Source organism: Leptosomus discolor, chromosome 17 (assembly GCF_034619465.1).
Source record: "Leptosomus discolor isolate bLepDis1 chromosome 17, bLepDis1.hap2, whole genome shotgun sequence".
Classification (NCBI taxonomy): Eukaryota; Metazoa; Chordata; class Aves; order Leptosomiformes; family Leptosomidae; genus Leptosomus; species Leptosomus discolor.
Genome location: NC_141407.1, coordinates 1513155 through 1534477, shown reverse-complemented (window position 1 = coordinate 1534477; position 21323 = coordinate 1513155). Strand labels below are relative to the sequence as shown.

General features: G+C 41.1%; 1 protein-coding gene across 1 annotated transcript in view; it reads right to left on the bottom strand.

Moving 5' to 3' along the window:
- The window catches only part of PHF20 (PHD finger protein 20), a 75853-nt gene that overhangs the window by 23900 nt on the left and 30630 nt on the right, over positions 1 to 21323 (bottom strand). Inside the window, exons 11-14 of the mRNA XM_086474521.1 lie at positions 16847 to 17125; positions 6282 to 6461; positions 2884 to 2982; positions 835 to 993 (exon numbers count right to left, since the gene is read on the bottom strand). Coding sequence (XP_086330647.1) covers positions 835 to 993; positions 2884 to 2982; positions 6282 to 6461; positions 16847 to 17125 — 717 coding nt within the window. The remainder of the gene's footprint in view (positions 1 to 834; positions 994 to 2883; positions 2983 to 6281; positions 6462 to 16846; positions 17126 to 21323) is intronic.

The window sequence follows — 21323 nt, the reverse complement described above, 5'->3', positions numbered from 1 at the left end:
AATTTTTACATTTTGCCTAATACCAAACAATAAAAGAGTTTTGTCCAAGAAAACAAGTCACCAACAGGGTATCTGTGCAATAAGGAATTTAAGGTTCCTCTACATAATCAGGTTACCACACGTTTCCCATTTCCTTCAAATCTGTGAGCTGTAAGAATTAACAGAACGAAGAAAATATTTGTCTTCCTTTTTTATTGTACTGGCTTGTGACAGTAAATGGCAAGATGGACCGAGACATGAAAAATTATGAAAGCTGGAACACTGCAGCCACATTTTTATAAGCTCTGTTTATGAAGTACTATGAAAACACTTCTTCATAGCTACTCGAGAGCTTCTTATCATTATGAAGGTCAGAAAGTCATTATATCCACGTATCAAACTGCATCTATACAACTACACATAGCCACATCCAGTGGTCTCTCAAACACAGCCCACATACCGTACAAAATTGGCACGGCATCAGTTTTTACCTCTGAGTTATTACTTTGTAGAAACCTCTGGAAATACGAAAAATTTAATTACTGAAGTCTGAACATTGTTATCACAGAGTTAGTAAGGTGCTGCAAAAAGATACAAAAAGAGTTTCAGTTCCAAAATAAGGGCAACAGTCTTAAAGCTTCTGTGAAGGTGAAGTCAAAGAAAAAAGCAGCAGCATCAGGCTCTGGCAAATGACCTGGGTTCAACTTCTTCAGGCACGGGAAAGGAAACACACAGAGTCCCGCGTAAGAACAGCCGAACTACATCATGAGTACCAGCTTCCATGTCTGTTAGTGCAACTCACATTTACCAGTCATGAAAGACAGAACCAGCAAACCAAGAGGAGTGCCATCTTACCATTGGTTTTTGATTTTCCTCTGTGCTGTCCAGAATCAGAGCAGTGTAGCAGCGTGCTTGGGTGGGCACATGATTTATTTGAAATACATTTTGTGACAACTGATTTTTCAGGAGAAAGCTCCTGTGAAATATCTGTGTTTTCTTCACTGCCAGAGTATTCTGTAAAATTGTAAGAAGTGTCATTATTAGAAATCTGTGGTCAAGAAAAATTGACAGAAGAAAAAGAACCCAGCACCGTGCATAACCACAGCAAGCATGTATAATTCACTGAGTGAGTTTCTGCTTCAACACGCTAGGAGACTCTAGGAATTCCCTACGCTGCTGAAAGATCTGCAAGCTTTCTAGAGCCCAGAAAGTTATTGTTTGAACCAGAAAAGTCTTCTGCAGCTGCTGACGTGAGAACGGCTCAAAAGATTGGTTACTTACACCTAACTATTCTTCAGAATGAATATGCCTACGAAACCTTCTGCACTACAGACTTCTGCACAAGCCATGTCAGCTGGAGACCTTGCCCTCACACCCCACTATTCCTCACATGGACTACACACATTCCCTAATCTCACGAAGCGGACAGAAAGCATCTCTTCTCTTATTTTCCTAGCATATGTATGGAACAGGATGCACGGGTGGAAAAGAAAAGCTCCAATCAGGAATGTGTGAAGAAAACACCTAGAACACTTCCTCTATGAAGTACCCACTCCTCACTCCTGGACTGTATATAAATCGAGGCTGTTCAGTTACCAGCAGTACCCTCCAAGCAATTACCTGGAGAAAATCTTCAAAGTTCCTAGACTGAAGAACCACAGGGCAATGTCAAAAAAAGGCAAGCAACATTTTAAAACCCAAGGGTAACAGACAAACAGTTTGTGGGCACCATTTGTGCAACTATTGCATAAGTTTACAAATTATACTTGCACATTATCATTGTATTTGAGGCCACCATATAACTGGAAACTCACTACAATGATTTGTTTCAGTACAAGTCTGAGTCAGTCTGCCTGTGGTTTGTTCTTCCCCTCTACTTTTTCATGACAGCTTGCCCTATTTCTTCATGGCAGCAAACAAAAACGTAAGGTATTTTCTTTCCCATCTCAGAAACTCCTCCATAAGGTGGTCTAGTTTAACAAATTATGCATGCCAGACTGAAATGTGCTGCATTAATGATCCTCGACACCCATCAATGGCAGAGAAAGTTGCCATGCTGATCTGCAAACATTTCACCAGAGCAATTTTCAGAATCAATTGCCATTTTCAGAAGTGAAGAATGCAATCACCATCTGGGCCTAAATATGAAGTTCAAAGTGGGTAAAGCAGAAAGCATTCCCAAGCCTCTGTAGATGCAATCAGAGAAAACACATTCCAACAATTATTAGTGTAGGTGGAACAACACATTATGAAACACGACAGACAGCGTAGCCTGAGCATAGACCTTAAATCAGGCTTTTACTGCATCTCTCCAGGAGAAGAGAGATTTATCCTTTAGGGAAAAAAAAAAAAAAAAATAATTGGGATGCAATAGGTTCAATAGAGCTAATTCTCACAGCCTCTGAAATCCCATACTAAGTGAAGATGTAAGCAACAACAAGGGTAATGGCAGAAAAAGGTGACCCAGCAACATTTCCAAACTCCGTCATTCACACAGGAGCTGCAAAACTAACCCGTGTAACAGAACATATGGCACACGGGGTACCTGGTAACAAACCAAGGGGATTTGCACCTGCTTTACCTGGGTAAAACTTGCATACAAGTACACTTGCTAATGAAAAGCCAGACCTAAAGACTGACATAGCCATTCTGGAGTTAGATTCACTCTGTGCCATTACAAGCACTACTATAAACCATCATCCAGCATAAATTATTCACTTCAACCAGGAAATAAATTATCTTGCCAATCATAATTTAATACTGGCCACTTAATAAAATCAGAACGAACAGATTAATGAAGAAAGCAGTATCATCTGCAATGCCCACTCTTAAAGAGCATGGAACATGGTAACAGGCAAAGAAAAATAATGAAGCCATTTTCCTCTAAAGAAAAAAGAGCTTTACCAGGCTTAGTCCTCTTTTTCTTTTTTTTCTTTTTCTTTGACTTGGACCTTCCATAGTCTTTGGATCTTCTTCCTTTGTTCTTCTCATGGTCTTTAACAGCTGAAATTAGACAATATTCCAACTTAATTTTTAAGATACATAGACACTTATTCTACTTACTAATATTCTTAAAGACCTCCATGATTTCTTTGGACAATCAGGGCCATTTCACTACAAAAAAACCAAGAAAACTTATTTGTAAGAATTCTAGCTCTCATAATTGGAACGGTCTGGTTTAAGTCCTAATTTGATTGTCCTATAACAAAATTACAACAGCATGTGGGAGAAGTCAACTGTACACCAATATTCATTTACTGCTTATGTGCTTCAGAGATTATTAAAAAAGAAAATATCGGGGGAGTTGTTATATCCATTTTCTAAATTATCATGGCTGAACATTTCAGTAGCACTGTGACAGTCTGACAAGAACAAAACCGCAGTCCCCCAAACTCTAGTATAGTTCCTCAGTCAAATATTTTGTTTTCATTGAAAAGGGAGTAACAACTGCTTCAGTTGCCTTTATCTGCTATTCGCTCAACATCTATTCTCCATTTTATTTTTATGGGAATAAAAAACCACCAGAATTTTTGAATGATTGGGTGTTATCTTTCTAGCAAGTCCATTCTCAAACCATGCTTCCAAAGCATTTGCCATGAAGTACAACCCGTTGGAAAGTAACGTCCACAAACCCTCGCTTTTGATATCCTAGCACTTGTTTACAACTCCTGTCTTTCCGATCTAGGTCTCTGCAGCAGTTTCTAGATACTTACACAGTTCCTTAAGTAAATTATCCTGACTCAGCAGAGACTATAGGTTCAATCACAAAATCTGTTATGGAAGGACGTCTTGCATCTCAAAAGGGCTCTGCTCTCAAGAGTACTTAGTGATTAAGCCACTCACCATCCCATTTAGAAACCTATTTCAATTTGTGGTTACTGGTACCAGAATAAGCACCTAAAGACACTCTATATTGTAAGAAGTCTTCTGCACAAAACATTTAAGAACCCTAGGTGGTCTGTAATCACTCATGAAGCAAACCAGCAATACCAGTGTATTACGTTAACCTCTTTCATATATGCTAATAGTAAATGCCCCATATTTATGGTACAAACAGCTCACACTGAGAAACTGGAAGCCTCAGTTATGTTTTACCAGCTATAATGAGCATGCAAGAGACATGCTCATTAGCTCCACCTCATGAGAGTCTTCAGCTCTGTATCCCCCCATCCTCTTAGTCCTTGAACATCTCCTGCTACTTTGCCACTCATAAGTGGAACATATTCCTCTTGTGGCATGTCGTTAGTGATGGCTGCTAAAATTGTGCGTTGCCAGCAGCCACATGGCAGCCTGCCGTACCAACTGCACGTCCTTCAAAGCAATGACTGGCAGCACAAAAGACAAACTTCATCCCCTCTCCATTACCATTTGTTGAGAGGGGTAAAAATAAAACTAAAAAATTAAAAAAAGGAAAGAAGAGGTTCATATTTAAGTCTTAGCCCAGAGCTTCCAACTTCCACCTCCTTCTCCTTTATCCTCATCTCCTAGTCCTCCAGTGGTCAGGATCCTCTGGGCACCATTTCCTTCTCCCTGCTCACAGGGACACACATAAGTTCTGCCATTTTATTCTTCCAGAATGGCAAAGAAAGAATAACTGAGGTCAACATAGGCAGGAAAGTTTTAAAACGAAAAATTTAAAATGAAAAATTTGGAAACTGAAATTTGCATGGGCAGATCATCTGATTTTATTTTTTTTTTAAGATACCTGAGAGCACAGAGTATGCTACTTCAGCCACTATCAACATATCTGTGATAAGACAAAAAATTATCCCTTTGTTCCACACTTTCTTCCCCTTGAGCATGCCCGTATGCCTTTTAAAAATCTGAAAAAGCCAAGTATTGGCAAGTTTGTGTACAGATATCTTCTTAACTGCACAATACAGCTAATGCAGGTTTTCCATTAAAAAAAAAAAAAAAAAAAAAAAGAGAAACCCACTGAAGAATCTTTTTGTCTCAAGTTGTTTCTTGTAAGCACTCTGAAGTCTAATGAATCCTCACTGAAAAAAGACCAGGTAAGGAGGCTACCTAGGTCACAGGTTCACATGACCAAAGAGGAAGATAAACTGCCTTATATAATCCTAAAAGTTTATTAAAAACCCCCACATTTTTAAAAAGGATTTTTTGACAAAAATGTTAAGAACACTCAAGCCCCCTCAATTTCCTCGAACAGCAGAAATACTAAGGAGGACCAGGATGAGTACTCAGTCACACCCTCCACCACCACTGTGAAAGTTTATTCCAATCTCCACGTGCCACACTCTCCAGTAAGAGATGTCCCTCTGAGTCAGCCCAATGAGGAGACACTCTGGATCTCATTCAGACCTTCCTACAAGGGAAGACAGCAAAGGATGCTCAAGAACAAACAGAGGTGATAAGTACTGACTGACTACTGTGACCACCAGAACAATATAGTGACAGGCAAGTAAGGCGATCTCAAGACTCTCCAGAACAAAGATCACCTGTTACAGATAGTCTAAGCACAGATCTTTTTTTGTTTTCTTCATCACATATCTGAAGGAAAGCAGTGATGTAGTGAATCTGGAAGTACGCTGAAAATTATTCACGTATTTTTATATATATATATATATATTTAAATATATGAATTATTTATATATGTGTGTGTGTACACACATACGCACACACCACCCCCTGTATGGCTGTTCCCCACCTACACTATAGTAGATTCCAGTATAAACAGGAATAAACACTGAACAGTCCAATACAAATCCAGTATAAACACTGAACAAGACTGTGAAGTTCAGAGATGTTTAGTAGCAAGGTGTGTTGACCACCAGTAGTCAAATGCTATTAAAAAAAAGAAAAAACTAAGCCATCCTGTCCCTCTCCCCCACTTTTTTTTTTTTTTTTTTTTTTGCTTTAAGTTCAGGTATCTCAACAAATTCAGGATTCTTACTGAAAACATTTAGTGCTTTGGACAACCAAGAGTTTAACGGAACTAAGACACATATCAAACAAGCAAAAAATAAGTAAGAATTTTTCCACAACCTTAAATACTTTAGTACTTTTTACATCTTAAAAATATTACACACTAACTGGAAAGAATAAACCCCAATGCATATAGCAAGAAAACTTATGAAATTCCCTATATTGATTGTTCATTTGAAACTACTGCAAAGAAACAGTAAAAACCCCACCGCTTACTTTTCATACTGTATACTCATAAAATATTAAACTCTCTAAGAGAAGGTATACAGAATACTTTCTATAAGTGTTGCCAGTTCCTTATAATGCTTAAGACTTTTCCAAGTTTAACTTTTTCACATTAAACTAAAAAGGCGTACCATTTTCAACTCTTTCTTTTTCTTGAGGCTTCCGCAGTGATCTCGCTATGTGGTTCTTGGTTTGTTCTCTAACAGAATGTCGGTGACTATTTAATGCACTTACAGGAGTTGAAGTTCTTCTCTTTTCTATTTTTTCATCTCTATATGGGGTACTCCTTAGGGCTATGTGTAGAGGAGCATCTACAAAGAGAATAAAGATGAAGTCCAAGCTTTAAATACTTCGAAAATGTAAGTCTACTTGTCTACTTTACCAGCAGCACTTCTGGTAGTCCATGTGGAACGTTTCTGCTCAGACACACTACTCCAACTCACAATCCTAGCAACTTGACCCTGGAAGCTTTTAAACAGAAGCTGATTTAAAGGCTAAAACCTGTAATGCTTTTGTTTGTTTCTTTCTTTCAAAAAGAAACAGTGGATGCAAATGCATTCCCCAAAGCTCTATTCCAGAAATACTGTGGTTTTGAAGAAAGATGGAAAGAGAAACAGTTCAGTGTGGCAGAGATATGGGTCAGGTAATTTTTATTCTTAGTTTCTTTAAGAGAAAAGAAGAGGGACTCCATTGATTTAATTAGAGGAACCGCAGCCTGTTCTCAAAAGTGGGCTGGGCTGTGTAATAAAGCATATAGAAATGGCACAGAGAAGCTCTGCCCATCGAAGTAAGGGCAGTTTTAAATACATACCACTGAAACGACAGTGTTTCAAATGAGACTGAGATACAAGAATTCAGGATCACTACCTAAAATTCCTAAAAATCATGAGATACAGACATGGCTTCATCTGAGATTCCATTGACTATTTAAGCAAGTCAAATAGTTCTCCTCTTCCTAATTACAGCTAGCAGCTCCTACTGAAAGACTTGTGGACATGGAAAAAGAGAGGTGAAGCCAATAAAAGCTAAGGCTCCATGGCACACAGGACAGCCTGACTAACTGAGAAAAGTACACTACCATTTTAGCGTATGACATGGAGCATCTTGGTCAATGAGACCCAGTAGCCAAGGTGATAGCTTGCTGACTTTCATCAAGAACGTCCAATTTTATCATCATAAGCATCTCAACAGTTCAGTGGACAAGAAAGGCAACTTCCTTCTTGTCTGAAGACTTACATGCCACCAGATTTTCACTTGGACACCTCTAAATAATTGTAAGTAGTACCTGAAAATGACTGAAAACAGAAGGAAGAGTCCAACAGGGCATACTTAGGAGAAGAAATGGTATCAGGTACCCTGCCCTGACCAACATTTCAAATTGAAGCTATAACAAGGCACATTACGACATGCCATGACAGAGCTTTCCAAATCAAGTGGATCTCTTCAGGTAGAAGAAGCTCCAAGATACAGAAATCTGAAAGCCATCAGAGGACTTTTTTCCCCTGGTCCTCTCACTCAAGTTGCATTAAAACTTAAAAAAACAACCCCAAAAAACCCACCAAAACACCAAAAAACCCCACGAATAGAAGCCATTTGTAAATATTTCCATAACCAAACTGTTACTTCTAGTCACCTGCCACAGCGCTTTACAGCAGCCACAATGGAAGACAGAAATCAGATCAAACCCCAAGTTTTTCAACACATGACTCTCTCCTAAAGGTCCCTTTTGTCCAGTCAGGCAACCCGCTCTTGCCTTTCCCTTCTTGCTTATTTACCTCAAGAGCTGCAAGACTGTAGAAAGTAGCATGTTTTGTCCATGAAGAACTATCAAAACCAGAAGATACTCCTTGATAAGATACCGCAGTATGTGTATGGCCTTCCATTTTCAACAGGACTGACTTTGGCTCTTGCAGGAACAAGCATAAAGCAAGGGAGGGGGTGGTGGTTGGTTGGGTTTTTTCAAATACAGGCCTATTTTTGCTAACAGAATTTGCTCATCTGAGGACTTCCATGATTAGCAGGTTGACCAAGACATCATCCATTCAGACAGACAAAACTTCTTCCCCATGGTACACAGTAGCTGAAGAATAAGATTAAGGTGCTTCATAACCTGTTTGGGAACACCAGTGTCCTAACAAACTGTCTGAAATGCAAACTGTTTGTAGCAGTACGTAAGTCACGTAAAGGAGCCTTTCTTGGGCTTTCCTGATTGTCTATCATTCTGCACTAAATTTAAAAATTATTTACAGAACACTATTTCAGGGAACCCCAAAATTACAGTACAAGAATCTATACAAACCAGACAACCTTCGTTTAGGCCTCCTAACATTCCCCTCAACTCATTTTCATGAATTAACATTTGGAGAACCCTGTGGCCACCTTGATCCCACCAGTCTTTCAAAGAGCACACGGCATCTGGGCTTCCTGCAGGCTGAAATCTGAGCATGCAGACTCTTGGTGGAACTAAACTGTTATTTTGGGTCCATTAGGTTTTTTTAGCTTTGTGAGACTGAAGTTTAAGATTTTTGCCAAGAATATGCTGTATCCTTTACGACACGTAACAGTTAATACATTTCTGTAAGATTTTTCAGCCACCAGTAACACTGTCCCGGGGGAGTTCAGGAGTACACTATCATACACCAGATGTATTTTTCTTCAATAACGGACAAAAAAATAGGTATCAATGAATATATTAAGTTTTGAAACATCTTTTGTTCCATTGATAGAAAAGTTTAGAGCATCTATGGGATCTTTGAGCACTCTGAAGTACATTTTAGGGGTTGAGACTAAATTTGAGAAGATGACACTAAAAAACTGGAAAGTTATTGTAAACTTTTTAGAAACTAAACATTAAAACTTCTGCCATGAAGACCCAAACTTGTAAGCCTTCGACATTCAGTGTCCTGTTTCCTCTCAATACAACATTTTCAAGTATAATTCAGACAGGTATTCATAAAATTACCCACAAAAGAACAAAGCGCAATTACTTACTGTAACAATCACAACCAAGAACTTGTATTTAGGCATATGCCTTTAGAACTTGCCCATTCCCCAAGTTCAGACTTTCTGTGTTAGCACCACCTGCAGCCTGTGTCATGTGCGTTCATCCTCCTGACCCTCTGAGCCAGCCTCCCCTCTCTGGTAGGATTCCTACTCCTCTGCCTCCTCCCCATCACAGGAACTCCCGATCGGCAGTTTCAGGAAAGGCCAGCGCAGAGCACACAACACACCGTATTTACACGTGCTGCGGGTCTGCAGCAAACAGCAGGACTAGGCTCAGAGACTCCTACTAGGAAGCACAGAGGAGACTCCTATGCATTTCCTAAAGCTGTCTGTGAGGGGTCCCATGCAGACACCTGCACTTATCTTACAGAGATATCCTGAGGTGGGACACAGGTGGCATCTAAGCTACAACTCCAATGCATTCCTGATGATGACCAACTCAAACAAAATTCAAAACAGATATCAGTACCTTTTAATACCTCTATGATCCAGAATATCACTAATCATCATCAGAATTACACAATTCTCTGTAAATACACCACAAAAGCCCTCCTGACATCCAGGGCAATGAACAGTTTCACTGTTCTTGAACAGTGATGCTGTAATTAAAACACCAGCTGATTAATTTCTAGCTCAGATGATGCTAAACACCACTAACGGGAATAGGAGACATGTTCATAAAAAACTGGAGATGGAGTGGCTTGCTGATTAACTGCTCAAAGCCTTGTTCCAGACCTCTCTTCTCTAAGCCTCAGAGAAGTATCCTCTTCCATATAAAGAGCTGATCCAGAAGCAGCGAAGGACCCTGAAAACTAACAAATACAGACCTGAGATATGAAACCACCTCAACCACATAGAAACCACGAGAACAGAGCCTTAAGAGAACTTATAGCTCAGCATGTCAGACTCGGTAGCAGACAAGGCAATAGCTTTCTGTTCAATGGAACACAAAAGACTGTAAGACCCCTGCTAAGAAGATAACTCAGCCTTCACAGGAAGCAGAGACTGAATTCCCAAGTGTTGTGAATTAGACAATATTCATCATCCACAGCTGTGAGATCTCTTGCTGAGAATATCCACTTGCTGAGAATATCCACTGACATTTTCAAGAACTGAAAGATCACTTATCATCTTGACTTACAGCTGAAATGTTTCACACAGCCATCTTCCACAAACGTAAAGCAGAATTCAAGATAAGCCACAAAGACAATCGGCAATTCTGCAGAACACAGAGGGTGTCAATGCAGATCTTCACCTACTCTAATGAGAAACCCTGTGTTTGTAGGTCACTGCCTAACAGAGAGGCATCCATCAGCCAATATTCAGAGGAAACAGGAAAATCCCAAAGGATCACCCTGAAAACCACTAAGCCACATGCCAGAGGTTCCCATGTTAACAGCTAACAGTTGACAACTGGATGCCTCAGATGTTTCAGCTGTCTAAGCAAGCTGGTCCACCTGCTCCCTAGACATGCACAGTCAGGACCTCACCAGTGACATGAGTAAAGCTGAGACCCCTGTAACGGGTCTGCATGGCAAGGTTTTGGTAGCAGGGGGGTTACAGGGGTGGCTTCTGTACGAAGCTGCTAGAAGTTTCCCCTACGTCAGATATAGCCAATGCCAGCCAGCTTTAAGACGGACCCGCTGCTGGCCAAGGCCGAGCCCATCAGCGACAGCGTTTTTCGCCTCTGGGAGAACGTATTTAAGAGAGTGAAAAAATTGTTGCGCAGCAGGAATTGCAGCGAGTGAGAGGAGTGAGAATATGGGAGAGAAACATCCTGCAGGCACCAAGGTCAGTGCAGAAGGAGGGGCAGGAGGTGCTCCAGGCGTCGGAGCAGCGATTCCCCTGTGGCCTGTGGTGAAGACCACGGTGAGGCAGGCTGTCCCCCTGCAGCCCATGGGCGGTGGAGCAGACGACTGCCTACACCCCGTGGAGGGCCCCCACGCTGGAGTAGGTGGATACCTGAAGGAGGCTGTGACCCCGGGGGAAGCCCGCACCGGCACAGGCTCCTGGCAGGACCTGTGGCCCGTGGAGAGAGGGAAGCCCACGCTGGAGCAGGTTTGCTGCCAGAGACCCCGTGAGGGGGGCTCACGCTGGAGCAGTCGGTTCCTGAAGGACTGCACCCCGTGGAGGAGACCCACGCTGGAGCAGTTCATGAAGGACTGAACCCGTGGGAAGACTCACATTAGAGAAGTCATGGAGGACTTTCTCCCGTGAGGGGAACCCCACATTGGAGCAGGGGAAACATGTGAGGAGTCCTCCCCCTGAGGAGGAAGGAGCAGCAGAAAACAACAGTGTGATAAACTGACCCGAACCCCCATTCCCTGTTTTCCCCCTGTGCCGCTGGGGGGAAGGAGGGAGGAAAATCGGGATCAAAGTTACGCCCAGGAAAGGAGGGAGGGGTGGGGGGAAGGTGTTTTAAGATTTGGTTTTATTTCTCGTTACTCCTCTCTGAGTTAATTGGTAATAAATCACATTTCCTTTCAGTTGAGTCTGTTTTGCCCGTGACGGTAAATGCTGAGTGATCTCCCTGTCCTTATCTCAACCCCATAAGCCTGTTATTTTTTTTTTTTTGTCTCTCCTCTCTCCTGTCCAGTTAAGGAGGGGGAGTGATAGAGCGGCTCTGGTGGGCACCTGGCATTTTGGCCAGGGTCAACCCACCACAACCCCTTTTTTCTTTACATTTATTCATGGCATTAAGACACTTGGGTATTAACATGACATGCTGTACCTAACTTTGTGTAGGCAAAAAATTTCTAACAATGAGGTCACGTACAAAAATTTAAACCTACTGACAAAATACATGTTTTTTACAAGTACCTTTTATGGACTCCTCAGCAGGGACAGGTTTTCTACAGTCTCTGAACTACAAATCACAGGTCTGCTGCTTTCTTTTCTTCCTCGTGGCAAGGAGAACAGCAGAGCCAAGACTGGCAGCAGCTTGCCAGACTAAAGCAGCCATTATACACCTACATACCAGAACTGCAACCTAATACTGCACAGCATTTTTAAAGTCTCAAAATCAGCTTTAACGTCTATTAGAGCAAGACTCCTCAGGGGAACTAAACTACGTCCCAGGAGCATAAGCGTACCAACTGATGAAGTCCCTGCCAGTACAACAGCTGTGCTGAGGGCAGTATCAAGTCTATCAGCACTACTAAGTGGTCACCAAGAGCATTCAGAGAACACCAGCCACTTTAGTAAAGGCTTTGATGGTATTTCCTTGCACATATGTATCAGCTCCCCTACTTGTTCACATCTAACAAGGTTAGAATTGCCTGCCAAACCTTCAGTACCTACAAGTACAGAGCCTCTTCAAGGTCTGACATGAGGTGCATCAGCTGTGCAAACACTGAAGTCTGGCACAAGTTGACCATCATATTTCAGAAAAATTGTTCAACACAAGGGAATGAACTAAATTTTGCTGAATCTCAAAATGGAAGTTTTTACTAAGAAATGAAAGCCACCAAATCAGAAAGACTCGAAGTCAAGATGTTCAAATTCTGAGTTGCAGGTACAGAGAATGCAACAACAAACTTTAATAAAAATAACCTTTTGCAGGCACCTCACATAAAATAAAAGACAGACACACATATCTGAAGAAAACAGACACCTTCAAGGAAGTTGTTTACAGTAAGTGCAGGTGTCCTGCTTTGGCTGGGACAGAATCCCTGCCCAGCCATGCTAGGCAGGCCACTAGCAGTTTCAAGTCAGGCAGGGCAGATGACCTGAGTTAGCTACAGGCATAGCCCATATCATGTTGTCAGGGTCTTTATAAAGGGGGAAGGTCTGCTGAGGACAGAAAACTCCTCTGGGGTTCCTGCTGGAGGTCTGGCTGGAGTCTCTCCTCTTCCTGCTCCCCTCCTGGCTTCTCCTTGCTCCTGAGGACCGCTCTCCTGTCGATTGTGACTACTGCATGTTCATTTGGGTGAGTGTAACTTTGTACACCTCTGTTGGTATTACTGCAGTTTCATTAAATCTGTTTTCACTTCAACCCATGGGTCTCCTCTCCTTTTCCAGGTTCCCATTCCTGGCTGGTGAGGGGTCATCGGGTGATAGAGCAACTGTTATAGTTTAGACCCAGATACGGGCTAAACATAGACAGGAGAGCACAAGTCACAGTATGGGATGACAATTCAACAGTAAACTCAGCGACTGTGCAGAGGAAGAGAAGGGACCACAAATTAAAAAGCCCACCTTAAGGTTAATGCGTATGAACATGGAATGTGGTTCTACTCGTTTCATTACAGCAAACAACAAGTAACTAGCTGCCAAAAATTTCAACAGATACTACACTACGTTCAATTTCCAAGTGATAAATTTGATAGAACATCTCAATTTGAACTGTTAAAAACTTAAGCAACTCTCACCTGCAAGACAGACTTTGAGACGCCATCTGCAGGCTATGCTCTTAGAGCTTGTTTTAAGCTTATGTATCCACATACATTTGTGCAGGTCTTGATTCTCCTCTGTAACAGAAGGGCTGCAGGTGGCTCTGTAACGTACCTGCAGAGGTGCAATGCAACCGAAGAGCTGAGGGTAGAAATGCCTGTGTCTCCTATATTCCAGGAGGACATAAAATCAACTGCCTTATTGCCTAAAAGGACAATTCTTGCAGTGAAGACCAGAGCAGCAATACTCATGGATGTAAGTAGTATAACACGGGGCTGGGGGAAAAGTTGTTTCATGATAACCATCTCATAGTATTTCCTGGTAAATTAAAGAGAAGACTTATTGCCTGATAAATTAAAGAGAAGACTTATTGCGTGAATGCATCCAGTAGCCGTTTCAGCCTGCATTGCTCTGTTCAGAGCAGTAAGGCATGACTAAAATACAGGCTAGGCAACAGCAGTTCCTCCTCCTCTGTTCAATGAAGAGCCACTACAGAATTTAGAGACACCTCAAATTTGCCACTGCAAAGGTAAGATCCTTCTTCGGGAAAAGGGAGAGGCAGGACAAATCAGTTCCACATTAACCTTTCCAGCTCATTCAAGTTTTGAAGCCAATGCCAAGTGGCACACTATGTTTCAGATGTTGAACTTTCAGAGTCTCCACTTTAGAGAAAACTAATTATACTTAAATTGTTCTCTCCTACATCCCACAACGTGGTCACTGAAGATGACTTACATCCATCTTTTCTATGTGTTGAAATTCTAATTTTAAGCACTACAAGAAAAAGGTTTTGCTACTGTTCTGAATATTGCATAATTTCCTAGAACTTTAGGAACAGTAGGCAACAGTCCACCCCTAGCATTTATTTATTTAATGTATAGCAGAAACAGTAAGGAGTCCCAGAACTCCAAATTAAAACTTGAGATGACTTAAGTGTGATAAAACTTCTAAAGCAAGACTTCCTCCAAGCTTTAGAAATCATGAGTCTTGTTATTCTTAAGTCTTATCTGTTAAGCACTAAAACCAAACTAATATAGCAAAGTATTAGAAAAGGACATTTGTAACACAAAGTAAAATGATTTCAATATATTCACTTTGAAAAGGAGAATTTTTCCTCACAACAGGATTATAAAGATGAAAAGTACACCCACCAGGTACCATACCTACGTATGTCACTAAGCAGTACATCCTGAAAAGGCTTTCAAAAAGATGACATAAAAGTATTCAGTAGACATGGAGAAAGTCTTGCTATACATGAATTCCATTAAGAACAGAAGAGATGCTTGCAAAAAGACAGGAGAACAGAGCACAAAATGCAACAGTATGATCTCATAAACCAAATTTGTTCTACTTTAGAACATGTGGTACCCCCACAACAAAAATCAGAAGAATTAAGAACACATTAAAAACCAAATGGCACTTACTATCAGACATATGACAGAACTGGAATATAAGGACATTACTTTTCCTCATCAATAAAAACCTTACTGTAGCTCCATAATAGCAAGCTTTGACAGTGAAGGCGACTTGAAAACTTTAGGGTCCACCTTGATGCACCATTCAACTGCCAGCTGCCAGCACAATCCAGGGGCTGTTTGCAGGGATATGCTATGAAGCACGCCATCAGAACAATCCTGGTTAAAAGCATCCATCCACAGATGGGGAAGGAAAGGTGTGGGGCCTTAAAATTAGCAAATATGATTACAACTCAACACCATAATGAATTACCTGCCAGTGTTGCCAAGGTGATGACATCACACCAACATTGTGCACTTGGGAGAAAGGATAAGTGAAAGGATAAAGATCTTGAGTCACTAGGTCATTCAAGACAATCACAGAAAAACAACTGAAAGAAGTATGCAGTTACAAAAAGCAGAGGAGAAGGTTGTTGATGAAGAGGCCCGTGACATGCAAGAAGCCTGTTCTGATCACTGTGCAGCAGTCAGCAGCCGTTCTTCAGAAAGCGCTCATCTCAGGTGTGTTTGTCAAGTACTTCACTTTCATTTAAGCTGCATGTGAAGTATAATACACACAAGTTGGCACATCCAAGCACATCTAAAGAAAAATCCTCCTCTACCCAATCAAATCTTATGCCTTTGTAGTATTTAAAGCTACAGAAGTATTCAGGGTATAAAAGTTTACGTGTAGTACCAGTACGTTGACTCACACTTATCTTGTTAGGAACAGGCAGTAGCACCTCAAATGAAGAGGCTGCTGGATACATTAGGAAAAGCAAACACAAAGCAAAGTAAGGCTAGATACACTCTGCTGTCGTGAGCTGTTGCTCAGTGAACAACTTGCAAGACTTTGAAATTCTTACACAGAATATTAATGAAAGATCAAATGCAAAGACAAAAAACACCAGGGAATTCAGCAAAGAGAAAGCTGGATTTTATAAAACTGGCTCAATCAGCAGACAAAAGAGATGACAACTTTTATGGACCTTTAAGTACAAAGAGAAGTCAGTCCACAAGAACAAAGCTTGGATAGGTTATCAACAACACTGCAGTTCACAACTGGACCTAGATTGCCACTCTGATGTTATGCCAAGACATTAGGAAAAAGAATGAAGGGAATGAGACTGTGAAGCAGAAGTTAATGTGATTCCAAAGACTGCAAAGCAGTTACAATTTAAGCATGGGGGGGGTTTCCCCTAACCACCACGTTTTTATCCCTTTCAACTTCCCACCAGTTGCGTGAGGCTCTTTCAGGCACAGCTGTAGCAACTGCATTTGTTAAACACTGGGGCTTTTTTCCCCCCACAGGTCCAGCAATGAGAACAGTAAATACTGCAGCAACTGGTACCGGAGTTCTAGCCAAGCATACCCTTGAAGTCAGACCGTGAATGTGAAGACCCAGTAAGAAAGAGAAGAGAACTGCAGTTACCCAGACTGCCTCCTTCATATAGAAAAGGACAAAAAGTCTTTGAACAATACTATTTAGATACTTGTCAAGCAGGGGGAAAAGACAAATTGAAGTCAGAAACTCTGGGAACTGTAGTTTTGAAAAAAGAGCAAAGGTTTAATACTCAAGTGAGTTGTTACAAAGGGAGTAAGAGAAGCTTTATAGTCTGTTCATTAGAGAATGTGAAATTCTGTATTTCCAGATGAGGGAATTTCTTCAGTTTTATCTTCTCTGAAACTTAATGCTCACACATATTATGCTGCTTCTCCACAAAGAAATATGCTGAGATGGAACCCTAAAGAGACTCCTTCAGCCCAAAAGAAAATTAATTTCTGCTCTTTCTGATTGTCCTGCCTGCTGCTGTTTAAAAAAAGGAAGAGATCAGCAACATACTTACACAATGAACCAGCTGTGGTCCATCCTCTTTTTGACCCTTCTTGATTAGCTTTTTCAGAAGCCAAAGAAGCTCTGGTTTGAATATTTCTTTTTACAGGGTTCTGCTGTGATTCTGCAGCCTTCTCCACTCCATGAAAGTATTTCATGTGATAATGCAATAGCTTGGCTTTGCGAAAGGATTTTGAACAGTCCAAGAACTTGCATCTAAACTTGTGATCTTGATCAACAGTTGCAGCTGGTTTTGATGCAAGAAAAACTGCTCTCCTACAAGGTTTTGTTACTGTAAGAACAAAACAGATAAATTCCCCCATGCATTTGCTATATTTATTAAATGGCTTCCTAAACTTAAAACAACAAAAAAAGTTAGAAATGGGCATGCAAAGGTGTTAGTTATGAAATGCTAAAAACAAAATTCTAATGCTGCATCTGCCTTTAAAATTAATAGCTTTTAAGGGGAAACTCTGCCCTACTGTGCTCTTAAAAATTGGTTGTCACGACACCAGTGGTTTTATGAATGAGCTATTGTCATAAAGTGACCTTTCACTTCCATGAGTCCCTTGCCCAACAGCCAGTATCACTGTATATAGTGCTACTATAGATAGAAGGCTGAATTACACAGCAATTGTGTATTTTAGTCAAAACACCGAAGATTATATTCTATCAATTGTTTATAACTATTCACATCTTTGGTGAAAGCACTCTCCAAGGAAAACAGCTCTGCTGCTTTGCTTATAACTATTTCACTGCTTTCTGGATGCCTTGTCCTACCACCAAAGTCTAGTAACTTCCAAGAACAACAGAACAGTATATCAGAACTACATTTTTCAAGTAAAATTAAAGTTTATTTCAATTTTCAAGCAGCAGTTAAAGAATGAAACTAAGCAAAAGGAAAATTGCTTGCATCTGTTACAATGAGCTACAGTTAATTAGTTTCTCAAAAAAAAAAAAAGCAAAGGAAGTCTTGTGACTCAAGTGGAAGAACATTTTAAGGCATCTGTTTACAGAGCACTGCTGTGCAACCCAGGGCTATACCTAAACTTGACCCAGAAGATTCCTATTTTTTCTTCCAGCATTTCAGAAACCTTTAATTCATGTTTTTACTAAGAACTACACAAAAGAAACTTTTTGAACTAAGAGTAAATCTGATTAGTGACACCAGTATCTGTGTCCAGTACAACAGAGGAGAGGCAGAAATCTGGAAACACACAGAGACCCAGGCAATTATCCACCACTAATACGCAGACAGCATGAAAAAATCCCTCGCCAGCTAGACTACAACAGAAAGCAGGTGTCATTTTTACAAAGCAGCTTCCAAATCTATTTTTTCCACTTGTTTTGCCAGTACTAAAGTATTACTTTCATATTTACAAGTATTTTCAAACTTGGAAGCTTAAGAAAGAAGTGTTTAAAGCTAAGACCCAGACCTAGAAACAGCGATGCAAAACTGAAGGTTGGCAGCACATGAATGAAAATTCAGACATCACGTTAGTAGCTGAAAACAAGGAACACAAAAGGACCAGAAACATTACAAACACGAACAAGTGCAGAAAGTGTAAGACTTTCCACAGGTGCACATACGCAGGAATGCACTGAATGGGAGTGTTAAAGGTAGCGTCAACACGATCTTGGTGTAAGAGCACAGGACAGCTTGTGCAGAAACTTTTAGCATGTGGTAACAAAAACAGTGAGTGTTACTGAGCTCCAACTTCAGGTTATGTCCTAGTGAAGAAAAGCATCCTAGATGGCCATGTCTGAAGCACACTCAGTGTAAGCACTGTGCTACGACAAAGAAACAGAAGTTGAAGTCATTCATAGAGAAAAAACAAATAATGGTACTATGGAAGTGGATGACAGGGAAGGATTAAGAAGTCACATGCACATCAGACTGGTTAAAACAAAGAATATTCAGTTAATTTTGAGAAGAAAACAGTAAAAATTAAGAGACTGCTTTTGGGTGTTTCACAAAGACAATGACAAGGAGAAAGAGAAAGACATTTTGGCATAGCCATACTAAGAACATGCTGACAGTGATGCTGCCTTCAGCAATTATAGTAGAAAGACTGCCACAAAGCCAGACAACTGGATCACACTTGCAGAATTATGAAGTCTGCCAATACCAAAATCGAAATACACTGTACACCATCAAAAGTTGCATCCATATAGAATGAAAAAGCATTTCAGGAACAGTCAGTGAAATGGCCCGTGGGTTTAGCGAAAGCAAGTGCAGAAAGGTTCTCTTTACTGTAAAGCTAAAAACCAGCATTCAGGACAATGAAAGAGAACTTGTTTCTATTTAATAACTAACACAAAGATGGGAAAACTTAACTGCAGCAGAAGGGGGTCTGAAGATTTAGCCAAAAAGTATTACAAAGATGACAACAGAAGCTCTTGTACTATCACACAACTGCCATGAGGAGGCCCTGTATCCAAGGTCAGAACACTTCCTCTCCATTGAAATGGGACAAATTCTGGAGAAGATACAGGGAACAGCTTCCAACTGATCAACTACAAGTTAGAAGAGGAGCACAGGACTATGTTAGCTGGAGTTTAGAAACAGAGGTAAAAAAGACCTCTGTAGTCTCTGCAGTAAGGGGAAGGAAAGCAGACCAAAAAACCCCCCACATACTGCAACACACAGAAGGAATCTATTCAGAGCCTATCCCACAAAGTTTGGAATAAAGCTTAAATTATTCTCTTCACCACCACATTTGGGGGGCATTCTCCTTCCCTACAAGTAGCACACCAGAACTCCCTGCTGCAGGGCACAGCTTGAAGCTGATGCCCAACTCTGTCACCCAGGAGAGCCTCTGAAGAGCCTGGCCTCCCAGCTCTGAAGCCATTCGTTACACCAACATCTAAAGGGGGCAGCTTCCATCCTCACACAGATATACAATTTTTGCTCTCAACAGACGGTACTAAGACTGGTTTCTATGGAGAGGAAGTTTCGCTGTATTAGCTTCAGACTTTCAGGCACTTGCCTTTTCAGAGGACCTTGGTGGGTGTTTTCTCCAAGTACAGAAGAACATTAATGACAGACCTACCACCTGCTATTTCTTCCATGTTTATAACCAAAATTAAAACTCCTCACCTGGCATTCAGTTAGCCATTACGATATTAAGCACAGAGACTCAAGGTCAAACAACAGCAGCTCCTTTAACTTTCAGTACAGAGAAAAAAAATACCTGTTCAGTGTACCAGTCAGCAACCTCTCTCACTTCTCATGGTGCTGTATTATCCAAGGTTCAAGCTATGACCAGTTTCTGCAGTAAGTTTACAGTAAAATGTCACCATGTGAAGCTTCTGTGTCCACAAGAGATTTCCCCTCCATGCCAATTCTTTGTTGAATTGACTCCTGCTGGGACAGGAATGTTTGGCAGCAGCACAGCATCTTGACTGAAGGTCTGCCACCCTGGAACATCTTCTGCAACACACTGGGGTAAGCTATCTCAGAAAGCCAACAGTGCACGTAACACTTAACATTCTCCTCCAATTAAAGCTGGCCTCGCTGCAGTTTCTGGCCATTGGATCTTCACACACAGTTGCCTGTTAAACTGATGAGATTTCTACTCTCTATTTCCTGGTCTCCACAGAAGTATTAAGCAAAGATCAAATTGCTCCTTCACCTGCTGGTAAACTAACACATCAAGTTCTCCAGAATACATGTTATCCAGTGTCTCCACCTGTAGTACTTTCAAGCTCATCTGTTTATTACCATCACCTTTCTTGAGCTGACACTTTTTACACGGTGCTTTGGATCATTTCACACCATTGGGCTAGCTTTGTAATTACCTATTTCTTTAATCTTATTTCTTCTGAAGTCTTGTGGTGCTTTTCTTGAGCTCACCAAAAATGTTCCTGTTCATCACTTCAGCACCCAATCTATGCTTCTTCCTTTATTTTCAAAAGCTCTGTCTTTCAAGATCTCAGTTGTGAAACAACATACTGCCTAATTGCACTTCTCAAACTATTTTAGGCAAGGACAGCATTCAAGCATTTCCAGTGCATCCAGAATCCACTCAAGTAGATGCTTGCTGTAATAAATGCCCACGGCATCAATAATCACAGATCATTACGTGTTTACAAAGCTGTGATTTCTGAGCGGGAAGCATGACTTGATGTTGTAAGAACTGCTCCAGACAGTACTTCATGCGATCCTCCACTCGCCATTTTCTCCCTGTGCTGACACTACATGTGTAACAATAGAAACAGAGACGTCCCTGCTGCAGGAAAAGCTTGTGAGCCTGCAGCGCATTGCTGTGCCATCCCCAGTGTACCTTTAGAGGGGGCCAGCAGCTGGGTGAACGTCAAGGCTGCACCTCTACTGGAGGCATAACTGAAACACTGGCATACAGATCGTGGCACCTAGCTATAAGAAACTAAGTGAGCAAGGCAGGATGGCCTTCTTTACATACTACACCGTCAGGCTTAAAGTGACAATTTTTATACTACCTTGAAAGAATCAAAGCCTACTGAGGTAA